We start from the raw sequence: 22166 nt of genomic DNA, 5'->3' as shown, positions 1-22166 counted from the left end.
TAGGTTGCCATATCTTTCTGGGTATCTTCCTGACCCAGGGATTGAACCCTAGTCTCCTGCATTGGCAGGCAGATTCTTTACCACTGAGCCACCAGGGAAGCCCATACAATATGACAATCAGTAGAACTGCTGGAAAAGATGTTATGTCAATGTTGTTTTAAAGCAGGACGAGGCCTATTTGTTCGACCCCAAAGCCAAGACAGAGCAATGCCTGCCGTGCAGTTCATTCGGTGAAAGAATGTACTGTCTGTGCACGGTTCCTGCCCCTGGCCACTAGCGGGGATCAGCCTCGACACTGGAAATGCAACAGCCGCCCAGGCAGGGAGTCGAGCCTGGGTGTTCTTGTCTCCTGCTAAACCACTCAACAGACACACTTTTGGTCAAAACTAGTAAACTTTATTTAAAGTTCAAAAAATAAAATAACAGACAAGAGGCAGCTTTCGCTTTGTTCTTCCCGAGGATCAGATGTGACGACCCAGAGCTGGACCTACCCCTAAGAAGTGAAAATATCCTTTATCCCCAGTCAAGCCACAGCGAGGATGTTTGATCTGGGGACAGGCCTGGGGTAGTGGGGCAGGAAGGAGACCACCACAGAGGGTGAGTGGGTTCTGAGATAGCACAAGTAGAGAACAAAACAAAAGCCCCAGCAGAAGTGGGCCTGGAGCCTCAACAGGGGACGGTCACAAGGAGCTATGTACAAGGGAGCCAGACTGGGGCTGTAACCCACAGGGGAGCAGAGCGGCAGGGTACCTCGAGGCCGCCCTCCACCTAGCCAGGTGCCGCTGAGCACAGCTCACCCTCAGTTCTCGTCATCACTGTCATCCGGGCTGATGGCTGGACTGGTGAGGCTATAGGTGGGGCTGGTGGGCGAGTAGCCAGGGGAGGTGGGCGAGTAAGTAGAGCCTTTGGGGGAGGTGGGGGAGTAGGTGGGGCTGGTGGGCGAGTACTTGGGGGAGGTGGGGGAGTAGGTGGGGCTCGTGGGTGAATACTTGGGGGAGGTTGGGGTGTAGACAGGAGAGGTTGGTGAGTAAGTAGGAGATGTGGGTGAGTATTTTGGGGTGGTGGGTGAGTAGGTAGGGCTGGTAGGTGAGTACTTGGGGGAGGTGGGTGAATATTTGGGGCTGGTAGGTGAGTACTTGGGGGAGGTGGGGGTGTACTCTGGTGAGCTGGGGCTATAGGAAGGACTGGTTGGGGTGTACTTTGGTGAAGTCGGGCTATAGCTGGGCGAGCTGGGGCTGTAGCTGGGCGAGCTGGGGGTGTAGGTGGGAGACTGTGGTGTGTATCGTGGGCTTGAAGGAGAGTAGCTTGGCGAGGTTGGGGAGTAGCTGGGTGAAGTTGGAGAGTAGCTTGGAGAGGTTGGGCTGTAGTTGGGGCTTGTTGGTGTGTAGTTGGGACTGGTAGGTGAGTAGCTCGGTGACGTTGGGCTATAGCTGGGTGACGTCGGGGTGTAATTGGGACTGGTTGGAGAATAGTTAGGACTGGTGGGTGAGTAACTTGGAGAAGTTGGAGAGTAGCTTGGCGATGTTGGTGAATAGCTTGGCGATGTCGGTGAGTAGCTGGGCGAGGTGGGCGAGTAGCTGGGCGAGGTGGGCGAGTAGCTGGGCGAGGTGGGCGAGTAGCTGGGCGAGGTGGGCGAGTAGCTGGGCGAGGTGGGCGAGTAGCTGGGTGATGTGGGTGAGTAGCTGGGTGATGTGGGAGAGTAGCTTGGGGAAGTGGGCGAGTAGCTGGGAGACGTTGGTGAATAGCTGGGAGAAGTGGGTGAGTAGCTGGGAGAGGTCGGGGAGTAGCTGGGTGACGTGGGGCTGTAGTTGGGGCTGGTTGGAGAGTAGGATGGAGAAGTAGGGGAGTAGGAAGGGGAAGTGGGGGAGTAAGAGGGACTCTGGGGTGTGTAGCCTCCAGGGGAGCGGGGCTCATAGGCAGGTGATGTCGGGGAGTAGCTGGGAGACATGGCACCCCCTGTGGGAGAGAAGCAGAGAGGTGTTAAGTGATGAGAGATTCATCCAGAAGCCAAGGCCAAGGAGAAAATGAACTTGGCCTTGACAGACAAGGACCACTCACCTGGTGAGGGGATATACGGGCTTGAGGGGCCTGGGGAGCCCGGGGAGCCTGGTGTGGGAGACCAGGCCGGGGAATAGCCAGGGCTGAACCCGCTGGCGTCTGAGGCAGCACTGGGAGAGAAGCCTGCTGCTCCCGGGGTCATCCCACTCCCTGCAAAGAGAGAGACGTTTGTTAAAACCAGAGCTGGAGCCCCACACCTTCCCAGAGCTCCAGGGCCCCCAGCACCCCACATGGGAACCCCTCACGAGCCTAGCCCATCCACCCTCTGAACCACCCAGAGGGCTGTCTTTCTAGGCGGCCACTCACCAACACTGGGGGACCAGGCGCCGTAGGCTGGGGTTGCACCCTGGTTCCAGGGTGTCATGGCTGGAGAAATTCCTCCCATGGGACTGGGGGCCGAGCCGAAGAACATGCCGGTGGCTGCAGAGAGGCACGTGGTGACTTGTAAAGAAGAACACCCGGGGCCTGGCTGCCCTCCCACCCAAGGCCTCCCCGCTCCCACCTCCACCTCGCAGACCCTCATACTCACGTCCGGCAGCCCCCAGGCCTGGGATATTGGTGGGGATCTCCATGCCGTACTTGCACTTCTCTGCATCGAGCAGGAGGTCAAAACAGCCGGTGCCAGCCGGAGCCAGCTGGCCCAGCATGATGTTCTCAGACACCCCCTTCATGGGGTCACTCTCTCCGTGCGCAGCTGCTTCCATGAGCACGTCCACCTAAACCTCGGAAGAGGGGACACGCTGTCACACCCCACCCCCCACGTCCCACCCAACAGAGGAAAAACCGCACCAAGGCCCATCACTCAGCCAAGGAGGCCCTCCTCCCACAGCCAGCCCTCCTCCCCACCTACTACTCAGCACATCTCTCGTACCGTTTCCTCAAAGGAGCACTTCATGAGAGGTCCAGTGTCCTGGCGGTTGACTCCATGGCGAGTGATGGCCATCAAGTGGCCACGACAGGTCATGGTATCACACAGGAGAGCCAAGTGCCGGTAATTGACGTAGGAGCCGTCGAAGGAGATGACGTGGTACAGCTCCCGCTCCAGGGCCTTCCGTACAGCCTCAATGCCCAGCACCTGGCGTGCAGATGCAGGGGAAGCTTCAAGACATGCTAACTCTGCTCCCCACCCACTGCTCCCAGCACCCAGATCCAGTCAGGAGTCCATGAAGCCCAAATGCAAAAGTGGATTCAGGCATGAAACAACCAGATCAGAGAAATGCCCTGAAGGGAGAGCATGGACCACAACCACTGCCCGAGACCCAGGGGGTCCAGAGACGGCAGGGTACCGGCTTGCAGGGGCTCACCGTGAAGATCTCCACGATGTCGTTGGATGTGGTGCGCACAGGGTCCACATCCTTCTCACTCAGCACGCGCATCAGGCTCACACCGTCCGTCTCCAGGATCCACTCCTGCAGGGCCTTGAACTCCCCGTCCTCTGTGATGATGATCTTCTTCTTGTTGTCAGTCTGTGGCAAGTGCATGTACACCTGGCAAGGGGCAAAGCAGGCTCAGGCTGGGCGGGTGGCGGTAGGAGGAGGGTGCAGGGGTGGACGTGCAGTGGGCATGGCTGGCTGACCTTGCTGATCTGCTCTATGCCCTGCAGGGTCATGTCCGTCAGCATGTTGGACTCGATGCAGCGCAAGAAGACGTCGTCGTCCATCTTGTCCACCACCTCTTCCTCCTGCAGCAGAAGCCGAGTCAGGCCTCTGAGAATCCTCCGGCTCCCCCGGCCTCACCCCGGACCACAGCCTGAGCTACAGAGCTGGGCCTGGCCCAGACCTACCTGCTTCCTTCCAATAAGATTACTTTCTAACATGTTTTTACCATGGTATTTAAAGAAACCTCAGAGAAGACAGCTACACTCCTCCAGCCTGACACCATTCCCACCCTCTGGGCACTCCCAGGGCGGGAACCAAGCACATGGCGCCTCCACTCTTGTCCTGGTCCTTGTCGCACACCCACCACCCACCCACCAATGCCTTGATGTGTGACCCCATGGAACAGAGGTGTATAGTCCTCGCTCAAGACGCATCCACGTGTTATCCACTCTCTGCCAGTTCATATGAAGCTCTGAGCTTTTATTATTAAAATCGCCAGGCATCCACATCTGCCGAACAATGTTTCAGGAGCCATGCCCAGGAGTGAACTCACTGGTCGAGCATTTTCCTGGGTCTCGTTATAGGCACTGTTACCCTACCTTCCCAACGATGCAGCCGTTCCTACTGTCTGACCTGCCCTCAGGGAGGAGACAGCCAGGTGACCAGGCTACGGGGACACCCCAACATCAACACCAGCTGTTTATCCATGTGGCACTATTTCACACTGGATAGATTTTTTGCTGCTAGAACTTTTGAAAATCATTGTTAGCCACCCTCCATCTCCAGATGGTGTGGCTGGCACTCAGTGCTGCCTTCATTTTAATTTCCATGGTCAGGAACCAGATTTAATGGTTGCCTGTGTCTGACACAAAGTTTCTGCCTGGGTCCCCTTTACCTCTTGCATCTTGTTTTCATCACTGTTCATGATGCGGATCCGGAGCACCAGCTTCTCTGCGTTATCATCGTTAAAGATGCAGTTCAAGTCGTCACCGAAGCCTGAGGAGAGTGAGAGAGGCAGACGGCAGCTGCAGGGCTACGGCCACTTGCGGTGCCCACAGTGCTCCCCAGCGGGCTCTCCTCTGGCTTCCCCCTCCTCACAGAACCCTTCTAGAAGGAGGGTGGGGAAAGCATGAGGAGGAAAAGGCAGCGCAGAAGGGACCTGGAACAGAGGTGCCCTGGGGAAGTAGAACCAGTGCCTGGAAGTTGGTGGGTATGGGCGGCATGTCTGGGATGAGAGCGCAGGGACAGGATGGGGAGCGAGGGGAGCCTGGGCAGGACTTCCTGGCCTCACCAGCATTGATCTTTTCCGCAATCTGCTCCATGGTCAGCTTCCGGTCAGTCATGTGCTTCCGGTCCAGCTCCACTCGCAAAAGCCAGGGGGAGATTCGGGCCACATCAAAGTCAGGCATCTCATAATAGACATTCACCCACTCCTGATCCTCGGCCACCACTGTGCTCTGGGGGTTGGGGTCATAGTAGATGGCCGTGTTGGCGGTCACCTTCCTCAATGTTGTGTGTTCCAAGCGGCATAGAATATCCTGGAGGAAAGAGGGATTCTTGACATTCAGGTGGCTCCGAAGGCCTCTTCAAACCCCTCTGCAGAGGGAATTCCACACTCTCATTGAAAGGAAGGGGTCCCCTCCTCCTCCCACCCAGAAACCCATTACCCAAGTCCCACCTTGGCTCTCTCTGCATCTCGAGCAGACTGGCCCAGCAGGAAGACGGTAAGTGAGGGGGTCTTTGGCTTCTTGGAAATGTTGATGAGCTCCTTAAGTCGGGGCACACCCAGAGTCACGTTCTTGGCGGACACACCAGCATAGTGGAAGGTGTTCAAGGTCATCTGGGTGGCAGGTTCTCCGAGGGACTGTGCAGCCAGAGCTCCCACCATTTCCCCCGGATGGGCCTGGGGATGATGGGGAGAAAGAATAGCTGCTCTCAGAAGAGCAAATCCGCCTGCCTACCCCACTCTACCACCCCCGGTGAACAGGAGTGAGGTGCTGTCAGGGCTGGATAGAAGCATTTGGAAAAGGGAGAGACTTAAAGATCAGAGTCTATTTGATCATCCCCTTCCTCAGACAGCATTTCCATTTACATACACCATTCAGTGGCCAATGGGCTGCACACCCAGGAAAAGGGACTATCCCATCTAAAACCTTCGTTTTTATCAACTGAATATTTACCTCACAATTAGCATGCAGTGCTTATCGAAACAGTGAGGTAAATATTCACTTGATAACAGTCTTTTAATCACATACCATAAATGATAATCTTTTAATTGGAATCATATAGTATGTAGCCTTTTCAAACAGGCTTTCCTCCTTAGTAATACTATTCTTTAAGGTTGATCACAGTCTTTTTACGGCTTGACAGCTCATTACTTTATCACAAAATAATACGCTCTTGTCTTGTTTATTCTTCATCAATGGAGGCACATTTAGGTTGTTTCCATTGCTTGGCTACTATGAATAAACTGCTGTGAACACCTGCAACAGGTTTTAGTGTGGACACATGCTTCTTGGGGTTGCTCCTAGGAATAAAATTGCTGGGTCAGATGGTAACTCTATGTTTAAACTCTAGAGAAACTGCCAGACGTTTTCCAAAGCAGTTGCAACACCCCTCCAGAAATGTACGAGAGCTCCAATTTCTCCACCACCCTCACCAACACTTGTTTACTTTTTCTTTCAGTCATCCTGCGGACATGAAGTAGAATCTCACTGTGGTTCTGAGTTGCATTTCCCTGATGACTGATCATGTTGAGCATCTTTTATGCATTTACCTCTTCAAGGCTCAGCAGCTATCTCTGCAACATGGAACTAACACTAACAACCCCTCCTCTATGAGGGTCGTCTTAAGACTCCTGAGAAATACAGGAATAAAGCCCCCAACACAGGACCTGGTTCACAGCAGTGTCTCAATGAAGGAGAACTCTATCAGGCAGCTGTGGGCAGAGGTGGGAGCTTCTCACAGCCCAGAGAAGTCAACAGGTCAAAAGAGAGAATTGAGGCTGGGGTGAGGAGTACACGACTCACAATGGCTTGGTTGAACTTGGACTCGATCTCTCCAAGCAGCCAGTCGAAAGCCTCTCCACTGAGCCGGAATTCCTCAGCCATGCGGCGAGAACACAGCGTGGACCGCAGGTGGATGTTAAAGAGCAAGGTGGCGTTCTCCTGGGCCTGCCGGCTCAGGGGGTCATCCCCATTCACAATCACCAGCTTCTTGCTCAACTCCTTGACGCCTGGGGGCCAAGCAAGAGATAGCGAGCTTGTAGACCAGGACTTGCCAGCAGAGCCTGGCCTGGTGGCTCCATGGCAGCTACTCACCCTCTACCACCTTGATGGGGTGCAGGTCAGAGGGAAGGCGAGGGTTGATGTGGAAGATCTTCTGAGCGTTCCAGATCATGCGCAGAAGGTTGCAGGGGAGGACAACCTAGGGCAGGAGGGCACGGAGGCAGGATCCCAAGTCAGGGCCAGCTGTGCAGGGCCAGCCCCTCTCCAGCCCAGCCCTTCGTGACCACACGCACCTTGCTGTCACCAGTTGGGAAGATGACTCTGAGCACCTCCCGGTCCTCTCGCATCCGCTCAAATTCTCGTTCTAGCTCATTCTGAATGTGTGCGTTGCTCAGCACATCCTTCACTAGGTCTTCCTGCAGGGTGCGCCGCAGGGCCCTCTCATTGGTGTAATCAAAGCGAAACCTGCAGGTGGCAGGGGTGGAATCAAGGTGAAGATCCCAGCCAGAACAGGGTGTGACTCCTCCTATGGACCGGGCTGTGAAGAATCTTGGGAGGGAAACGAGATCCAAAGCCAAGGCCCTCTAGCAGCCCTGAGCATGTGCCCGCCCTCTAGGCTTGCTCTGTACCAACACCAGGCCCCGAAGTCTCAGCTCTCTGTCCACCCTCTCCCATCACGTGGCTGCTGCCACAGAGGTGGGGAAGGAGCATGATAAGGTTAAGGGTTCACTGCAAGATACCGTCCAGGTGATCTCACCTTGGGGGGTTTCGGGGGGACACAGGGACTCCTACAACCCTGGCCTTGAGCCCCAGGGGCAACAACCACCCGCCAGCAGCCTCCTCACTTCTTCTCAAAAGCCTTGTTGGAAGGCTTGAGGGTGGCCAGATTCTGGAACTCGACACTCTCGCCCGCCAGGCCATCCTCGCCATAGCGCAGCTGCACCACCTGATTGATGGAGTTGCGCACGGTGGCGTCGTACTTCACCATCACCGACTCCATGGACTTTATCAGCCGCCGCTGGATGTACCCTAGGAGCAGAGAATCAACTGAGGGGCCCAGAACAAGAACAGGAGCCTCTGTACCTTAGGAAGAGTGCTGCTGGCCACTCTGGTGCTCAAGGGAGCCAGCTGGTGGCCCCTCAGGGAAAGCCATGCCCACCACCACCAGATGCAACCAGGGCCCAGTAGAGACCCCGAGGAACCATCCCCACGTGACTGGTCAGGAGCAGAGAGCCTCAGGGTCCATCCCCATGACATGGAATGCCCCAGCACAGCCAGGTCTGCTTAACTCTTGACCTTCAGTCTCTGCTCTTTCCAGAGAGGCCAAAATGACTTACTTCCCTGGAGACTGAAGACTTCAGCCTGAGAACCCCACTCAAACCCCCAAGGCTTTCTCCGCCTGGGCTCCTCCCTGGGACTGGCTGGTGGTTGGGGCCTCACCAGTCTCAGCAGTCTTGACAGCTGTGTCGATCAGCCCCTCACGGCCCCCCATGGCATGGAAGAAGAACTCGGTGGGCGTGAGGCCGGCCAGGTAGGAGTTCTCCACAAAGCCTCGGCTCTCAGGCCCATAGTCATCTTTGATGAAGTGAGGCAGGGTCCGGTGCTTGAATCCAAATGGGATCCGCTTGCCCTCCACGTTCTGCTGCCCGACGACAGCAATGACCTGGGGGACAGAAAACCTGGGCTGCATCCCCTCCCTCGAGTTTCTCCATGCATCGCCCTAACAGCACACCCCTCCATTCCTCCTCCCACCTCCAAGGGACCCTCTGCTGGAAAAAAGCCTCCTCACCTGGGAGATGTTGATCTTGGAACCTTTGGCCCCAGACACGACCATAGACTTAAAGTTGTTGTATTCAGACAGTGATTTCTGGGCAGAGGAGCCGGTCTTGTCTCGGGCATCGTTGAGAATGCGGTTCACCTGGTTCTCAAATGTCTGCCGCAGGGTGTTCCCTGGCGTGGGCTCCAGCTCATTGTTATGTGCCTTCTCAATGACCTGGTGCAAAGGAGACGCAACTCTCAGGGGGACATCGACCTCTGCTGGTCCCTGTCCCTCCCAACCCCGTGTCCCTGTCACTCCTCCTCAGTTCAAAGCCACTGGGAGGCCCTGGTTCAGCCTCTACCCAGCCTCCGCTCTCACCTCTATTACATCCTGCTTGGCCTTCTTAATCGTGTTCTGAATGTCTTGGTAAGTCTTAGAATCAGCGATGGAGTCCCCAATGCCAATGGTATGACCTGGAAATGAGGAGAAGCATCAGCAACACCTTCTTTGGGTTCCCAAGAAACATGAGACGGACTCACAGCCAAGAGCATAGATGGAGGGAACCAAAGCCAAGGAGGGAAGAGAAGGGGAGGGGAGAAGAGCAGTCAGCAGTGAGAGGGACAGGATTTGTAGACAGAACTCGGTGGAGCCCTAGACTTGCCCTCAATGAGGAGCCAGTTGTTGATGACAGTCTGAATGTTGGAGTAGAAGAGGCGAGTGATGTCGTGACCCATCTCAAGGTAAGAGATGTGGACCAGGGAGCCGGCCGACGTGCCCAAAGACTTCTTACACAGGATGCCCATGATCAGCTCGCCATTCTCCACCACCACCTGCAGAGAGAGCACCGTTCACGGCCCCTGCTGGTGCTCCCGGGTCTGAAGCCCTGCCCGTTGCATCAGGAAGCCAGGCCCCACCTTAGTGTCCCCGGGAGAGATGTGCTTGTAAGGGCCACTGTCCTCATCATCGGGGTGGGTGCTATGGGTGCGGATACAGTTGATGTGGCCGGGTATGATGAGGGAGAAGATCTGCTTCCCTGTCCACAGGGGCCGGGGCTTCAGGATGGCTGGCTGTGGGACCTTCCCATCCCACGTGGACAGGAACATCAGAAGGTTCATCACCTCCCCCTGGGAGGAAAAGAATAAGAGAGACAGAAGTCAGAACTGCAGGCGTCCACGCTTGTGAATGCCAGGGGAGGCCTCCCTGCCAAAGGGGGAAAGCCAGATTTTAGAGGCAAAAAGTGGCAAAGAAGTCTCTGCCAAACTTTCACTGAAAAAATTCGCTGTGATAGTTCAAAATTTCAGAGTCTTTTCTTTAAACAGTAACTACAAACTACTTTTAATAATTAGAAAATAAAGACAAAAGAAAAAAATAGAACTTTAACAAAGTCTTATTTCTCTCTTTGCCTTTACTTTCCAGAGAATATCTGAAATTACACGACATTTTAAGGAACTAAACATGGAGCTAAGGCGATACACTGTTTTTGGCCTTGATCTTTGCTAAGCCCGTTCCCTTCCATTGTCTCACATACAGGTCTGCTGCTGCTGCTAAGTCGCTTCAGTCATGTCCGACTCTGTGCGACCCCATAGACAGCAGCCCACCAGGCTCCCCGGTTACTGGGATTCTCCAGGCAAGAACACTGGAGTGGGTTGCCATTTCCTTCTCCAATGCATGAAAGTGAAAAGTGAAAGTGAAGTAGCTCAGTCGTGTCCGACTCTTAGTGATCCCATGGACTGCAGCCTACCAAGCTCCTCCATCCCTGGGATTTTCCAGGCAAGAGTACTGGAGTGGGGTGCCATTGCCTTCTCCACACATACAGGACAGTGCATAGCAAATCAGCAGGTCACTGCCCTTCCCCCGTCATTGCTGTGCTGGGCCCTGCCCATCCAGGTCAGGATCTCCACACCTCCACCTGTCCCAGATCACACACCCGCTCCAGGAAGACATCCCTCTTGGTGAATTTGCGCACTGCAGTCAATGTGTCCTGCACAATGCCCATGACCGGACGATTGCTCTGGGGGGTGACAATCATGCGTGGCACCATGGCCAGCTCCTGGATCTCAGCCCGCGTCTCCAGGGACTGTGGCAGGTGCAAGTTCATCTCATCCCCGTCGAAGTCGGCATTGTATGGAGTTGTCACGCTACAGTGAAAGAGGAGGGTGAGTCGGGGAGATGCTCCAGTGAAACCCAGGGAGCAGCCCAGACCCACCACCTCACTCAGCAGGCGGACGGACCTAAGATTCAAGCGAAAAGTGGACCAGGGCAGGATGCGAACCCGATGACCCATCATGGACATTTTGTGCAAAGTTGGCTGCCGGTTGAAGATAACAATGTCCCCATCACACATGTGCCGTTCCACCTGGGGAGGTGAGAGGCGGGAAAAACCTCAGTCAAGGAGGAGTGCTAAGAGTGAAGTCACAGTGGCCTGAGATCCTCGAGACAGGCGCGCTGTGGTGTCATTTCACTTAAAATGCTTACTAAGCACCTGCTCTGGGCCAGGTCCTAGGCCAGATTCCAGGTTATCAGAGAAAACAAAGACACGGTACCCAAACCTCAGGGAAGTCCGCTGGGGGACAAAACCTCAAGGTGCTCTGACCATGAAACCTTTTGCTCCAGGCACCCCGCACCCCCACACCCCCGCCAATCTCCCTTTCCTGCCATGTGTCCCTCATGCTACTTGTGGGTTTTTATGACCCCCACCCTCACTGCCAATGCCAGCAGCTGGCAGCTACAAGCTTGCCTAGGATAGCAGGAGCCTTTTTAAAAGACACAGATTCTAATAAACAGGATAGCCTCAGCTGGCCCATTCCAGCCAGACCCCCAGCCTGTTACATGCCTTGTAGCCAGTCTGCAGGTGAAGGTCACTGGGCTTGGGGTGGAAACGCAGGTCAATGCGATCACCATTGTCCCGGATGATGTACTTGGCTCCCGGGTACTGGCTGTTCCCCCTGCGCACTAGTTCCTGAAGTCTAGGGAGAGAAGTGGAATGAATAAATCACTCTCCAAAGAGCCCTGTCATCACTCCTCCCCGAAGGCTACAAGTGGCACTTGAATGTCTCAACTTCAAAGCTCTCTCGAAGCTGGGAGAGCACCGCTGCCTTCCTGGCCCCTCCAGGCAGGGCTTCTGAACTGAGCACACCTGTCAATGTTGAAGGGGGTGACGATCTCCGCAAAGGTCATGTTGGCGGCAATGGAGCGTGGCACGCCAACCTGGTCAATGGAGAGGTTGGGGTCAGGGGTGATGACAGTGCGGGCTGAGAAGTCCACGCGCTTGCCCATCAGGTTCCCACGCACACGGCCTTCCTTCCCCTTCAATCGCTGCTTCAGGGACTTGAGGGGACGCCCAGACTTCTGCATGGCCTGTGAGGAGACAAAGGGCGGGGGGCACCCCGGCATTCAGCACTGGCCCCCACCCTGACCCCCTCCCCTTTCTCCCAGGCTCCAGGTGCGGGGACCCTGCTGACTCACACGAGGCAAGCCAGGCAGCTCATTGTCCACCATGGTGGCCACGTGGAACTGGAGGAGCTTCACGTCCTCGGCAATGACATGGGCAGCTGCACCGTTCTGCTCATTGCGCCGAAGCTGATTGTTGATCTTGACAATGTCGGCCAGTTTGTGGGTCAGGTCGTCCTAAGGCAGAAGTCAGCACTGTCACCGTCCAGCCACCCTGCACATGCCAGCATACAGCGTCTCTCACCCCTGCCCCCTACCACCACCCTGGGTGGCAGCTCTGGGCTCTCGGCTCACAGATCCAGAGCACCGTGATGGGCTTTAACCTGCTTAAGGGGCTCACTAAAGGTCATACAGGCAGCAAGTGGCAGGTGTCTTCAGGCCAGGATGATCTGTCTGGCACCCCCCACACCTTCCCCCCCCACACACACCTTTGCCCAGATATCCAGCCTAGCTATGAAGTGGGGCCCCAGAGCTGCTGACCTGGTTGCGGGCAGAGCCCTGCATCACAACAGCAGGCCGCACGGAGAGCGGGGGCACGGGCAGCACAGTGACGATCATCCACTCAGGCCGGGCATAGCGCGGCTCCATGCCCAGGACAAAGCACTCCTCGTCGGAGATGCGCTTGAAGATCTCATGCACCCGCTCGGGGCTCAACAGGATCTTCTTCTCTTGAGAGTCCTCATTGACATGCTTCCATTCTGCGTATAGCTCCAGGCCGGAGCGCCGGATCCGGGGCTGGTACCGACCGCAGCCACCGTGGCCCTACCAACGGGACAGAGAGGCCATCAGAGCCCAGAGGGTGGGTTTGCCAGCCCCTCGCTCTTCTGTGACCTTCAGGTCCTGCCGCTTCTGCTGCCTTCTCCCTGTTCCCCCTCCAAGACCACCCTGCCCCTCGCCTGCTCCCAACAGTGGGCAGCCCCAGCTACCTTTTCTTTGGTCAAATCTTCATCACCCTCAGGCTGCTCCACACCAAACTTGTTGTCCATCTCCTCCCCGCCCTCGCAGATGTTTTTGCCCTTGCAGAGGTCATAGACGTGTGTGAGCCGCTTCTTGGGCTGCCCCTTGGACTTAGCCAAAATGTCCTTGATCTTCGGGTTGTTCTGGGAACAGAGCAGACAGAGTGGGGTCAGTTGGGGCTGCTCCCCTGCCTCCCCACCACCCAGCAGCAACCCTTCCCCCTGGCCAGAGCCTGTCTCCCACTCACAGAGTCCACAAGCAACTTGGAGCAGAAGAAGCAGACACAGCGCAAAACTTTCATGGTCTTGACCAGGAAGCCAACGTGGAACACAGGCTTGGCCAGCTCAATGTGGCCAAAGTGGCCAGGACACTCTGTCATGTTTCCTGTGGGAAAACACACGCGACATGTTCCTTCCAGCACTCACCTCAGAGACCAGGTCTCTAGGCTTCCACGCTCAGCCCCAGTTCTCTGTGAGGCAAGCCTCTCCCTCCCTCCAGGGTCCACGCCAGACGCCCCGCCGCTCACCTGCACACGTTTGGCAGCGGCCCGTCCTCTCAATCACCCCCTGCCTCGGATCCATCAGCCCCCCGAGCTTGGGGCGGCCTCCCTCGGTCGTCTCTGGGTATTTGATGCCGCCCTCTGTCACAGACATTCGCTTCTGTGGAAAAGAAAGGCCAGTACTAAACTGAATCCCTACTTTTCAGATTTCATGGCTGGTGAACTCTATACCGAGGCCTCAAAGGACCCTCAACTGCTTACAAAAGAGCTGAGCAGGTTTAGCTTGGAGTGAGAGGAGTGGGAGGTCAGTGTGTGTGATATTTGATTCTGAAAATGCCAAAGTCAAATACCACAAGTCAGAAGCTCATTCCAGTCACCTTCTGAGTGAGACAGGGCATGCAGACCAGTGTGTGGGCAGCTCTGGGCTCCACACACACTATTCATTCCTCTGGGTTGAATTCTAGGCCACTGTCATCCATAGAATTTAACCGCAAAAGAAATAAAGCTGCTTCAAAGCGGGAAAGAATAGGGAAAAAAATCAATGCCTTGTTTCTTTCCCAAAGCTGAAACCAAGGCCAGAATTGGGGTCCCTGGCAGGAACTTCCCCGTATGACCATCCACACCTTGACAGCCCAGGTATGCTGCCCCAAGACATGCCTTGTCAACTCTAACCTCACCTCCTAAAGTTAGGCACTCTTTGCGTATATCCTTGTCACCTCCTCTTTCTCAAGGGCTTGGACCAGCCTGAACCCCTTCTACATTCAGACATTTTAGGATAAGACAGAAGGAAGGGGCGCTAGAGCAAAGGGTTGGTGAAAACTGTCTGGAGCACAGAAAATTTTCAGGGTGAACCCTGGAGCCTCAAGAGATGGCTTGAGGGTTTTGGCCCTTGGTGAGAATCCTGGGGAAGGTACAGCCAGGACTCAATGGGACCAATTCAGTGGAGGAAAGGGCGAGAAGGCAGAGCTCGGAAATAGGTACAACTTGAGAAGAGACTTCGGCTTTGAGCTATTCAAGGAAACCCATGGCAACTTTTCACACCCTGAAAACCAGAAACTTTACAATTGGTTAAGCTTTGGTCCACTAAACTTCCACAGAACTCAGAAGAATGTAATAAAAGCTTCTAGTTTGAGTGTCAAGTTCGTGCCAGGCACTAAACATGCCTAATGTGCCGTGGCTGTCTAACCCTAATCAGGAACCTGCTATTAGTGAATTCCTGCTCTTTGCCATGAGCAACCTGAGGCTATAAAGCGACTGCCCAAGGCCTCAATCTCAAGGAGCCAGCAGGAGTCAAATCCGGCTCTCTCTGATTCCAGACCTGCTCATCAGCCTACGGTACCGCAGCGGAAACAGGCAGTTAGACTCCAGGACACCCAGAGCACGATTCACCACAGCCAAGACAACCTAAACGCTCACCAACGGATGAATGGCTAAAGATGATGTGATACGTATATACAATGGAATATTACTAAGTTATGAAAAACGAAATAATGCCACTTGCAGTAACATGAATAGACCTAAAGATAATCATATCAAGTGAGGTCAGTCAAACACAGAAAGACAAATACCATATGATATCACTCATACGTGGAATCTAAAACATGATACAGGGACTTCCCTGGTAGTCCAGTGGTTAAGAATTCACCTTCCAATGCAGGAATCACGGGTTCGATCCCTGGTTGGGAAACTAAGATCCCACATGCTGCCGGGCAGCTAAGCCCGTGCACGGCAACAAAGACCAAAAAGTAATAATTAAAATAATAAAAGACTCAGCTCAGGCACTGCTTCTTCCGGAAAGCCTTTATACAGCCTCCCCAGGCAGACTCGTGCCCCTCCCATGCTTCCACACCCCTCCATCACTGCACATCTCATAACACAATGAAGCTATCTATTGGGGTTTGTCTTCCTCATAGATTCTAAGCATCTCTTGGGCAGGTAGCATTCCTCTATTCTCCTGGATCATGTGAAACTGACCTAAACTGCTTAGGACCCTCCACTGCAGGGAAGTGCCCTCAAAGAACTTGAAAAGAGAAAGGCTGTTCCCTTATAGTTAAACAAATGATCCTCTCATAATGAAATCTGATTAGCCACTGCTGGGTAGTGGTCTACAGATACAGAGCTAAGAGGTTCTGAACATCCACAATGCTCATCCAGATGACCTGATGAAACCTCAAGGAGACAGGTCCTGTGCTGACTAAATTCACGAAGCCAGACCCCATCAGCTGCATCGTGTCTCATGAGACACACAACAGAAGAGTCTGCTTGCCTTGAATGAAACACAACGAAGCAGGAGCTGGCCTGAATCTGGCTTCCAGAGGTCACTAGAGACAGACCTAAAGGAAATCACACTCAAGGCTTTTCACCTCCCTCTGCTCCAAGTCCACGCTCACCAAACCAGCCACCTTCTAAAGACTCCCTCTGCTCCCAGGCATTGAAAGTGGACCAGGGGCTGTCCTGGAATGTTCTGGAGTAACCCCTCTACCTAAGTTATATTTTGGATTACACACAAAAGACTTCAGCCCCCAATCCTTCATCTATTGGTTCGCACTGCCCATATGGTAAAGGTTTGACTTCCAAGGGCTCAACACTTCTGCTCCAACTACAATAGATTTCTCAAAATTCCTTTTCTTCACATGCTCTCCTTTCCAGCAAACTTATTCTCAAGGTCCAGTTCAAATGTCACCTCTTTAGAGAGCATTCTCAACTCTTCCTAGCCTTATCTACACCCCAGCAAAGTTCTCAGCCCAATGTTAATTACTTGCTTACACATCTGTCTCTCCCTCTGGACGGTAATCCCTGAGGGCAAGGATCATGTTTCATTTGTTTAGTAAAAGAACCAGCACCCGGTAGGGGCTCAGTGAACACCTGCTGCACGGGTTTTTCCAGGCAAGAGTACTGGAGTGGGTTGCCATTTCCTTCTCCAGGGGATGTTCCTGACCCAGGGATTGAACCCGGGTCTCCTGCATTACAGGCAGACGCTTTACCCTCTGAGCCACCAGGGAAGCCCTTGGCAACAACAGCCCAAAGCTTCCTCAAACAGAAAAGACTGCTGTGTCTTACAGTCAGCCTAAGAGCTCTCTCTATTTCAACACATACACTACTGTCAGGACGTCTGGAAAACATTTTACCTTTTATACTATCTGCGCCCCAAGAGGCTTCTCCAGGCCTAAGTGGAACTTTGTTATTCCCTCTAACACGAAGCATGATATAAATGGTAAGCCGGTAAGCCTTGCAGACAAAAATCAGTCTTGCAAAAGCCCACACACCAGAGATGATGCCTGTGAAATTTTGTGAACAGCCTTCCATGCTTTTTAAAAATTGCAAATATATTCCCACTCTTCCACAAACGGAGCCTCATTGTGCATACTGTTGAGGAACCTTTTCCTTTTTCCAGATTCCTAAACTTTAGCCGTTCACAATGCCCTTACTGCCTCACTACCTCTCACAGCCAAAAGAGATCCACTTGTTAAATACCTGGATCCAAACAACCTAGTAATGATTTACATGAGAGCAGCTTAACAGCCCTTTGAAAAAACAATACACAAAAACTGAGACAAATTTTAATGTATTAAAATAACATTTTTATTTATAAAATAACAATTTGATGTTATTGGTTTTGTTATGCAGTTATCCAGAATAACCACAATTACTTATGACACCTGTTGCGCACCGCACTTCTCAAATCTTAGAGTCAGATACCACTATTATCTCTGGTTCCACACTGATTCTTGCCCAGTATTTAGCAACTGCTAAAACCCCAGCTTCACAGATATGACGTCATTGAAAGGGATCTGGCGCCATCTAATGCTGAAAGGGAGAAGGCAATGGCAAGCCACTCCAGTGCTCTTGCCTGGAAAATCCCATGGATGGAGGAGCCTGGTAGGCTGCCATCCCTGGGGTTGCCAAGAGTGGGACATGACTGAACGACTTCACTTTCACTTTTCACTTCCATGCATTGGAGGAGGAACTGGCAACCCACTCCAGTGTTCTTGCCTGGAGAATCCCAGGGACAGAGGAGCCTGGTAGGCTGCCGTCTATGGGGTCGCACAGAGTCGAACACGACTGAAGTGACTTAGCAGCAATGCTGAAAAGAAAGCTCCCCAATCGAGTGGTTCCCAAGGCATCAGGCAGATGAGCTCTGCTTCTCCTGAAAATTTAAAAATCTCCCACTGGATCCCTGTGGGTGCTGCGGTGCCTCAGGAATTTGCAAATAGGGAGTCAGGGGACTTAACCTATTACGAGTCTTATTCTATTATAATAAACCCTGTTTTGTTAAATAGAATTCCTAGTAGCAAATACTTACGTGACTTATAATTTCAAACAGTATCATTTACAAACAATGTTGCAGTAAAAATCCTTCTATGTGTATTTTTATGTACCTGTCCAACTATTCATTCACCCATTTATTCGAGTGGCTTTTACTACATGCCTATTATGTGCCAGGCACTATTTGAGATGCTGGAGGAAGAGAGGGGAATAACAAAGTTCTACATGAAATTTACATTCTATTCAGGAAGTAAGAAACAAAAAAACTAATCCTTTCAAGTACCGACCAGTAGGAAGTAGAATAAAGTCAAGACTGGGGGTTAGAGAATGCAAAAAGATGCTACTTAAATAGGGTGGTTGGGGAACAGCGGCTAAGGATAGGACATCCGAGCAGAAAACATACTGACACAGAGGAACAGACCCGGAGAGGTCTGAGCAATGCTTTTCTAAGCAGCAGGAACAGTGAATAATAAAATCCCTGAGGCAGGAATGAGCTCCTAGTTCTGGATCAACCAGCAGGTCAGGGACGTTAAGAGCAAAAAGGAGATTGGGAATGAGATGGAGAGGTCAGCAGGGGTCAGAAAGCACAGGACCTCACAGAACAGAGTAAGCAGTCTGGATCCTTTGAAGAGAATTCCATGCAGGGGAGAGATGCCATGAAAAGATCTCTCTAGCTGCTCTGCAAACTCTAACAGAAACAACTAGGATCTGGGACTACCGTGGCACCCCATGGGAAAGACGATAGTGGGATGAACCATGGTGGCTGAGCCAGTCATAAATGACTGGATTCCACCACATTTTAAAAGGCAGAACCAACAGACTGGCGGACAGACTGAGCAGAGGCTGGGAGAAAGGGAAGAGTCAAAAAGATGGCTTCGGGGTTAAGGGCGGGAGCCTCTGGATGCACTGTGGAGCCCTCCCTTGCTTGCTGAACCAGGCAAGGATGGGGGAGGGGCATACTTGAGGAGAGACATTAATAGTCTTTTCTTTAAGGATAAATTTTTACAAGTGCAGCCCTGGGCCAAATAATATGCATATTAAACAATCCACACTGTCAGACTGTCCTCCAAGAAGGTTATACACCAAGCTATCCCTACCAAAAATTGTGTAAGCATGCCTATTTCCCAGTGCTTTTGTCAACAGGGAAAAATCAGGTAAGAAAAAAAGTTTGTGTTTAATTTGCACTTTTTATTAGTAAGTTGAATATTTCTATTGGCCATTTGTCGTACTTCTATGCACTGCCTATTCGTAACCTTGATCCTTTTATCTAGATTTGTGCCTTCCTGATTTCTAAGTGTTCCTTATACATTAAGGAACCTAACCTCGTCCGTCACGTTGCAAATACGGTTTCCCAATCTGTTTTTCAGCTGTTCATGGTGTCGCTGACAAACAGAAGTGGCTCTTATTTTTTCAGTTTGCCTTGCTCTTCTTTGTAGATAAAATGCTTAGCTGGGTGCCTATCACATAACAAGCACTCAATAAAATTTACCCATAATTCACTCATTCCTCATTTTCCCCCTGGTATCAGCCCCCAAAAGCTGTCTATACTTTTTGAGTGCTTTATAGTTTTGCTTTTTAGACGTCAACCTCACTCCATCTGGAATTTATTCTGTGTGGTCTGAGTTCAGGACATTCTAATTCCTGGCACAGCTTTCCTATAGCTGAGCCCCTGCCTCTAGCAAAATTGTCTCCATCCACAGAGCTATTCAATTCCATTCTTTCCAGCTCACTGGCTTCCTCCAGTTCATTCCACAAAGGAGTCTGATTCACCCATAGCCCTCCCTGCCTGGTCCCTCCGGCTTCCACTCTTAGTCTTCCTCCCCAGTCAGTTCTTCATAGAACAATCAAACCAGTCATTATTTTTTAAATGTAAATTTGATATCACTCTCCTGCTTATAAATTCTCCAATAGCTTCCTATTGAAAACAGAATGAAATCTGGATTCCTCACCATGATTTACAATATCCCACCTGGCCTGCCCCACCTCATGCGTCTCCAGCAATGGTTTAGTAACACTCTCCTCACCACTAAACCCCAGCCACCCTGGTCACTTTTCAGCTTCCAGGGCACACACTCCCTCAGGCCCTTTGCACTTACTCTTTCTTCTGCCTGAAAAGCTCTTGTCCAAGAACCTATGGCCTAGGAGACTGGCTGCTTCTCATTATTCGGGTAATGTCATCCCAGGCCTCTCCAGACCCTGACACCACCCCATCTAAAGAAGCCTCACTTCATTCACCATCCATCGCATAACACCGTTTCACTTTATTCAAGGCACTTGCCCTTAACAGAAGTATCTTGTTCATTTATTCGTGTTTATTGTCTGTCTTCCCTGCCCCTTCTCAAAGTGCTCTAGATTCTAGAAGACAGGGTCCTCGTCTTTTTCAGTTCTGTATCCCCAGCATCTGTTCTGCCTATTGCGTAGCAGCTACTCAGTTAACATTTGTAGCAGGCGGAGGGAAAAATATTGGGGGCTCGACTTCTCATCCAAACTTGTAAAGGCCTCTTACCATTCGTGTCATCTCATTTAACGTTGGTGACTGCGGTGTGGAGCCTATCACCCCCCTTCTCTCCCTCCTGCTCACCCTCCAAGCCCTCCTGTTGCCAGGCCCCCAGCTCGGACACACTAAACTTGCTGACCCTCTAGGAAAATTTAACTCTGGCTAGCCGAGGCTGGACCCAGCACTGCCTTGGCGCCACTAACCCTTCCGGTCCCCTTGGACAGGAGAAGTGCCAAGTTTCCACGGCTATCGTCAAGCCCCGCCCGCGATGCGGGAGGGAGGAGCAGTGGGAGGGCAGAGCCGCTTACCAGTTCATCCGGACTGAGGACTCCGAACTGCACTCTCTTGATGGTGCGCAGCGGGCATGCGCTGTCCCCGGAGGGGGGGCCACCCCCGTGCATCGCGGAGGCAGGCGCGCTGCGCAGGCGCAAACCTCAGTACAAAAAGCCTGCGCCGCCTCCACCTAGGCGCTCAGACCCCGTCCGGGCGGCCGCCGGGAAGGACCTCCCCGAGTTGGGAGGAAAAAGCCGGAGGAGGGAAAGGTGGGGGAGGGAAGGAGGCGGGGAAACGAAAAGGAGTGAAAGGAGCTCCCCTCCGCCTTTGCGGAGATTTTTCCGTCTCCCAAAAAGAAAAAAAAGAGGAAGGGAAAGGAAAAGGTTTCGGGGGAAGAAGAAGAAAAAGGGAAACGAATAAATAAGTAACCGGGCTCCTGAACGGCAGAGGTTACGGCAGTTTGTCTCTCCCCCTTCCGGGAGCCGCCTTCTTCTCCAACCGTCCCGGCCGCGCTCTCGGCGCTTCTGAGGAGAGAACTGGCCGAATGACGCCTTTTATAGATTCGCCCCAGCTTCCCCCGCCCCTTCCTTTCCCGCCCTCCTTTGCGCTACGGGGCCGCCTACGCCGGCGTGCACGGGGCGCGCGCTCGAGTCGTTTTCGTCGCTTCTCAGCTCCCTGGCTGGGTGACCTTTTGAAACGACGATGGGGAAGGGAACTTTTTAACCCCACCGCCTCCCTTCGTTACTCCCTCCAGCACCGAGGTTTAAGGTTTACAGATTCGAGGGTAAATATAGGCCAGTTTTATTCTAGTTTGGCTTGCGGTTTCATCTTTAGCTAAAGTTTCTTATTAATGTAATCCCCCACGCTGGAAAATGGTCTGTTCTGAGACTCGGTAATGAAGGAGGCGGGGCCCGTCGGATCCTCCCAAGTGGCTTCCCGGAGTGGGGGAGTGCGGGGGCCATTCTTGGTCATGAATATGCAGTAATCGCTCTGAATATGCAAGAGCAGATCAAGATGGCGAGGCCGGTCGCTGTCCGGAAGTAGCTGATAGCTGTCGAGCGGCCTCCTGGGACGGTTGGGCATCTCCTGGCCTCTAGTGGGGCGCTGTATGGAGAAGGCGCTGTATGTATCCAGAAGGTTCTGGATTCGCGACCTGAGCCGCTCAGAGGCCTCAGCTCAGCGGCTTGCTCCGGAAGGACGTTGGCCACCGCCGTCCGGGAGAGATCACGGGACCGCGACAATCCAAGAAAAGCAGATTAACAACTGGGCGGGACACAGAAGTCCTGAGGGACTAGGGGTCAAGGCATCTGAACATTAGGAAATCCTCCCCCTTCTAGAATATTTCAAAAATAAGATGGGGCGGAGGGTGCGGGGATCCCAGGGGATTCTCCAAGCCGGGGGAAAAGGGGGGAGAAGGACTTCCACTGTCCTTCCAAAGCAGAGATGACACCAACTGCACAGCCACATTCAGAGTGATCCTTGTTTGATGTCAATTATCACGTCACCACCCCAAGGTGGGGAGGCATAACCACGAGAAAGGGAAACTATCGCTCAGGGAAAGAAAAGCACACTCCCTTCCCCC

General features: G+C 52.9%; 1 protein-coding gene across 2 annotated transcripts; it reads right to left on the bottom strand.

The window, feature by feature from the left end:
* Positions 1–374: 374 nt before the first annotated feature.
* On the bottom strand, positions 375–21091 carry POLR2A (RNA polymerase II subunit A). Of its 2 annotated transcripts, XM_052657421.1 has the most exons (30): positions 20620–21091; positions 13576–13708; positions 13297–13433; positions 13019–13192; positions 12573–12854; positions 12108–12269; positions 11779–11999; positions 11476–11608; positions 10874–10998; positions 10570–10780; positions 9557–9766; positions 9304–9472; positions 9021–9115; positions 8673–8876; positions 8324–8546; positions 7729–7912; positions 7177–7348; positions 6977–7082; positions 6686–6891; positions 5335–5559; positions 4948–5194; positions 4552–4652; positions 3635–3739; positions 3363–3545; positions 2930–3133; positions 2588–2774; positions 2365–2478; positions 2059–2208; positions 798–1956; positions 375–493 (listed from the first exon to the last, which is right to left on the bottom strand). In XM_052657421.1, exons 1-29 carry the CDS (start codon positions 20710–20712, stop codon positions 800–802), a joined length of 5913 nt encoding a protein of 1970 aa, XP_052513381.1. In that variant the 5' UTR covers positions 20713–21091; the 3' UTR covers positions 375–493; positions 798–799. The 2 variants fall into 2 exon arrangements, with proteins under 2 accessions (XP_052513381.1, XP_052513380.1); XM_052657420.1 differs by having other exon boundaries at positions 375–1956.
* Between the last annotated feature and the right edge of the window lie 1075 nt (positions 21092–22166).

This window comes from Budorcas taxicolor, chromosome 19, assembly GCF_023091745.1.
Source record: "Budorcas taxicolor isolate Tak-1 chromosome 19, Takin1.1, whole genome shotgun sequence".
NCBI classification, from domain to species: Eukaryota; Metazoa; Chordata; class Mammalia; order Artiodactyla; family Bovidae; genus Budorcas; species Budorcas taxicolor.
The sequence above is the reverse complement of the archived record's forward strand: the minus strand, read 5'-3'. Positions and strand labels throughout refer to the sequence as shown.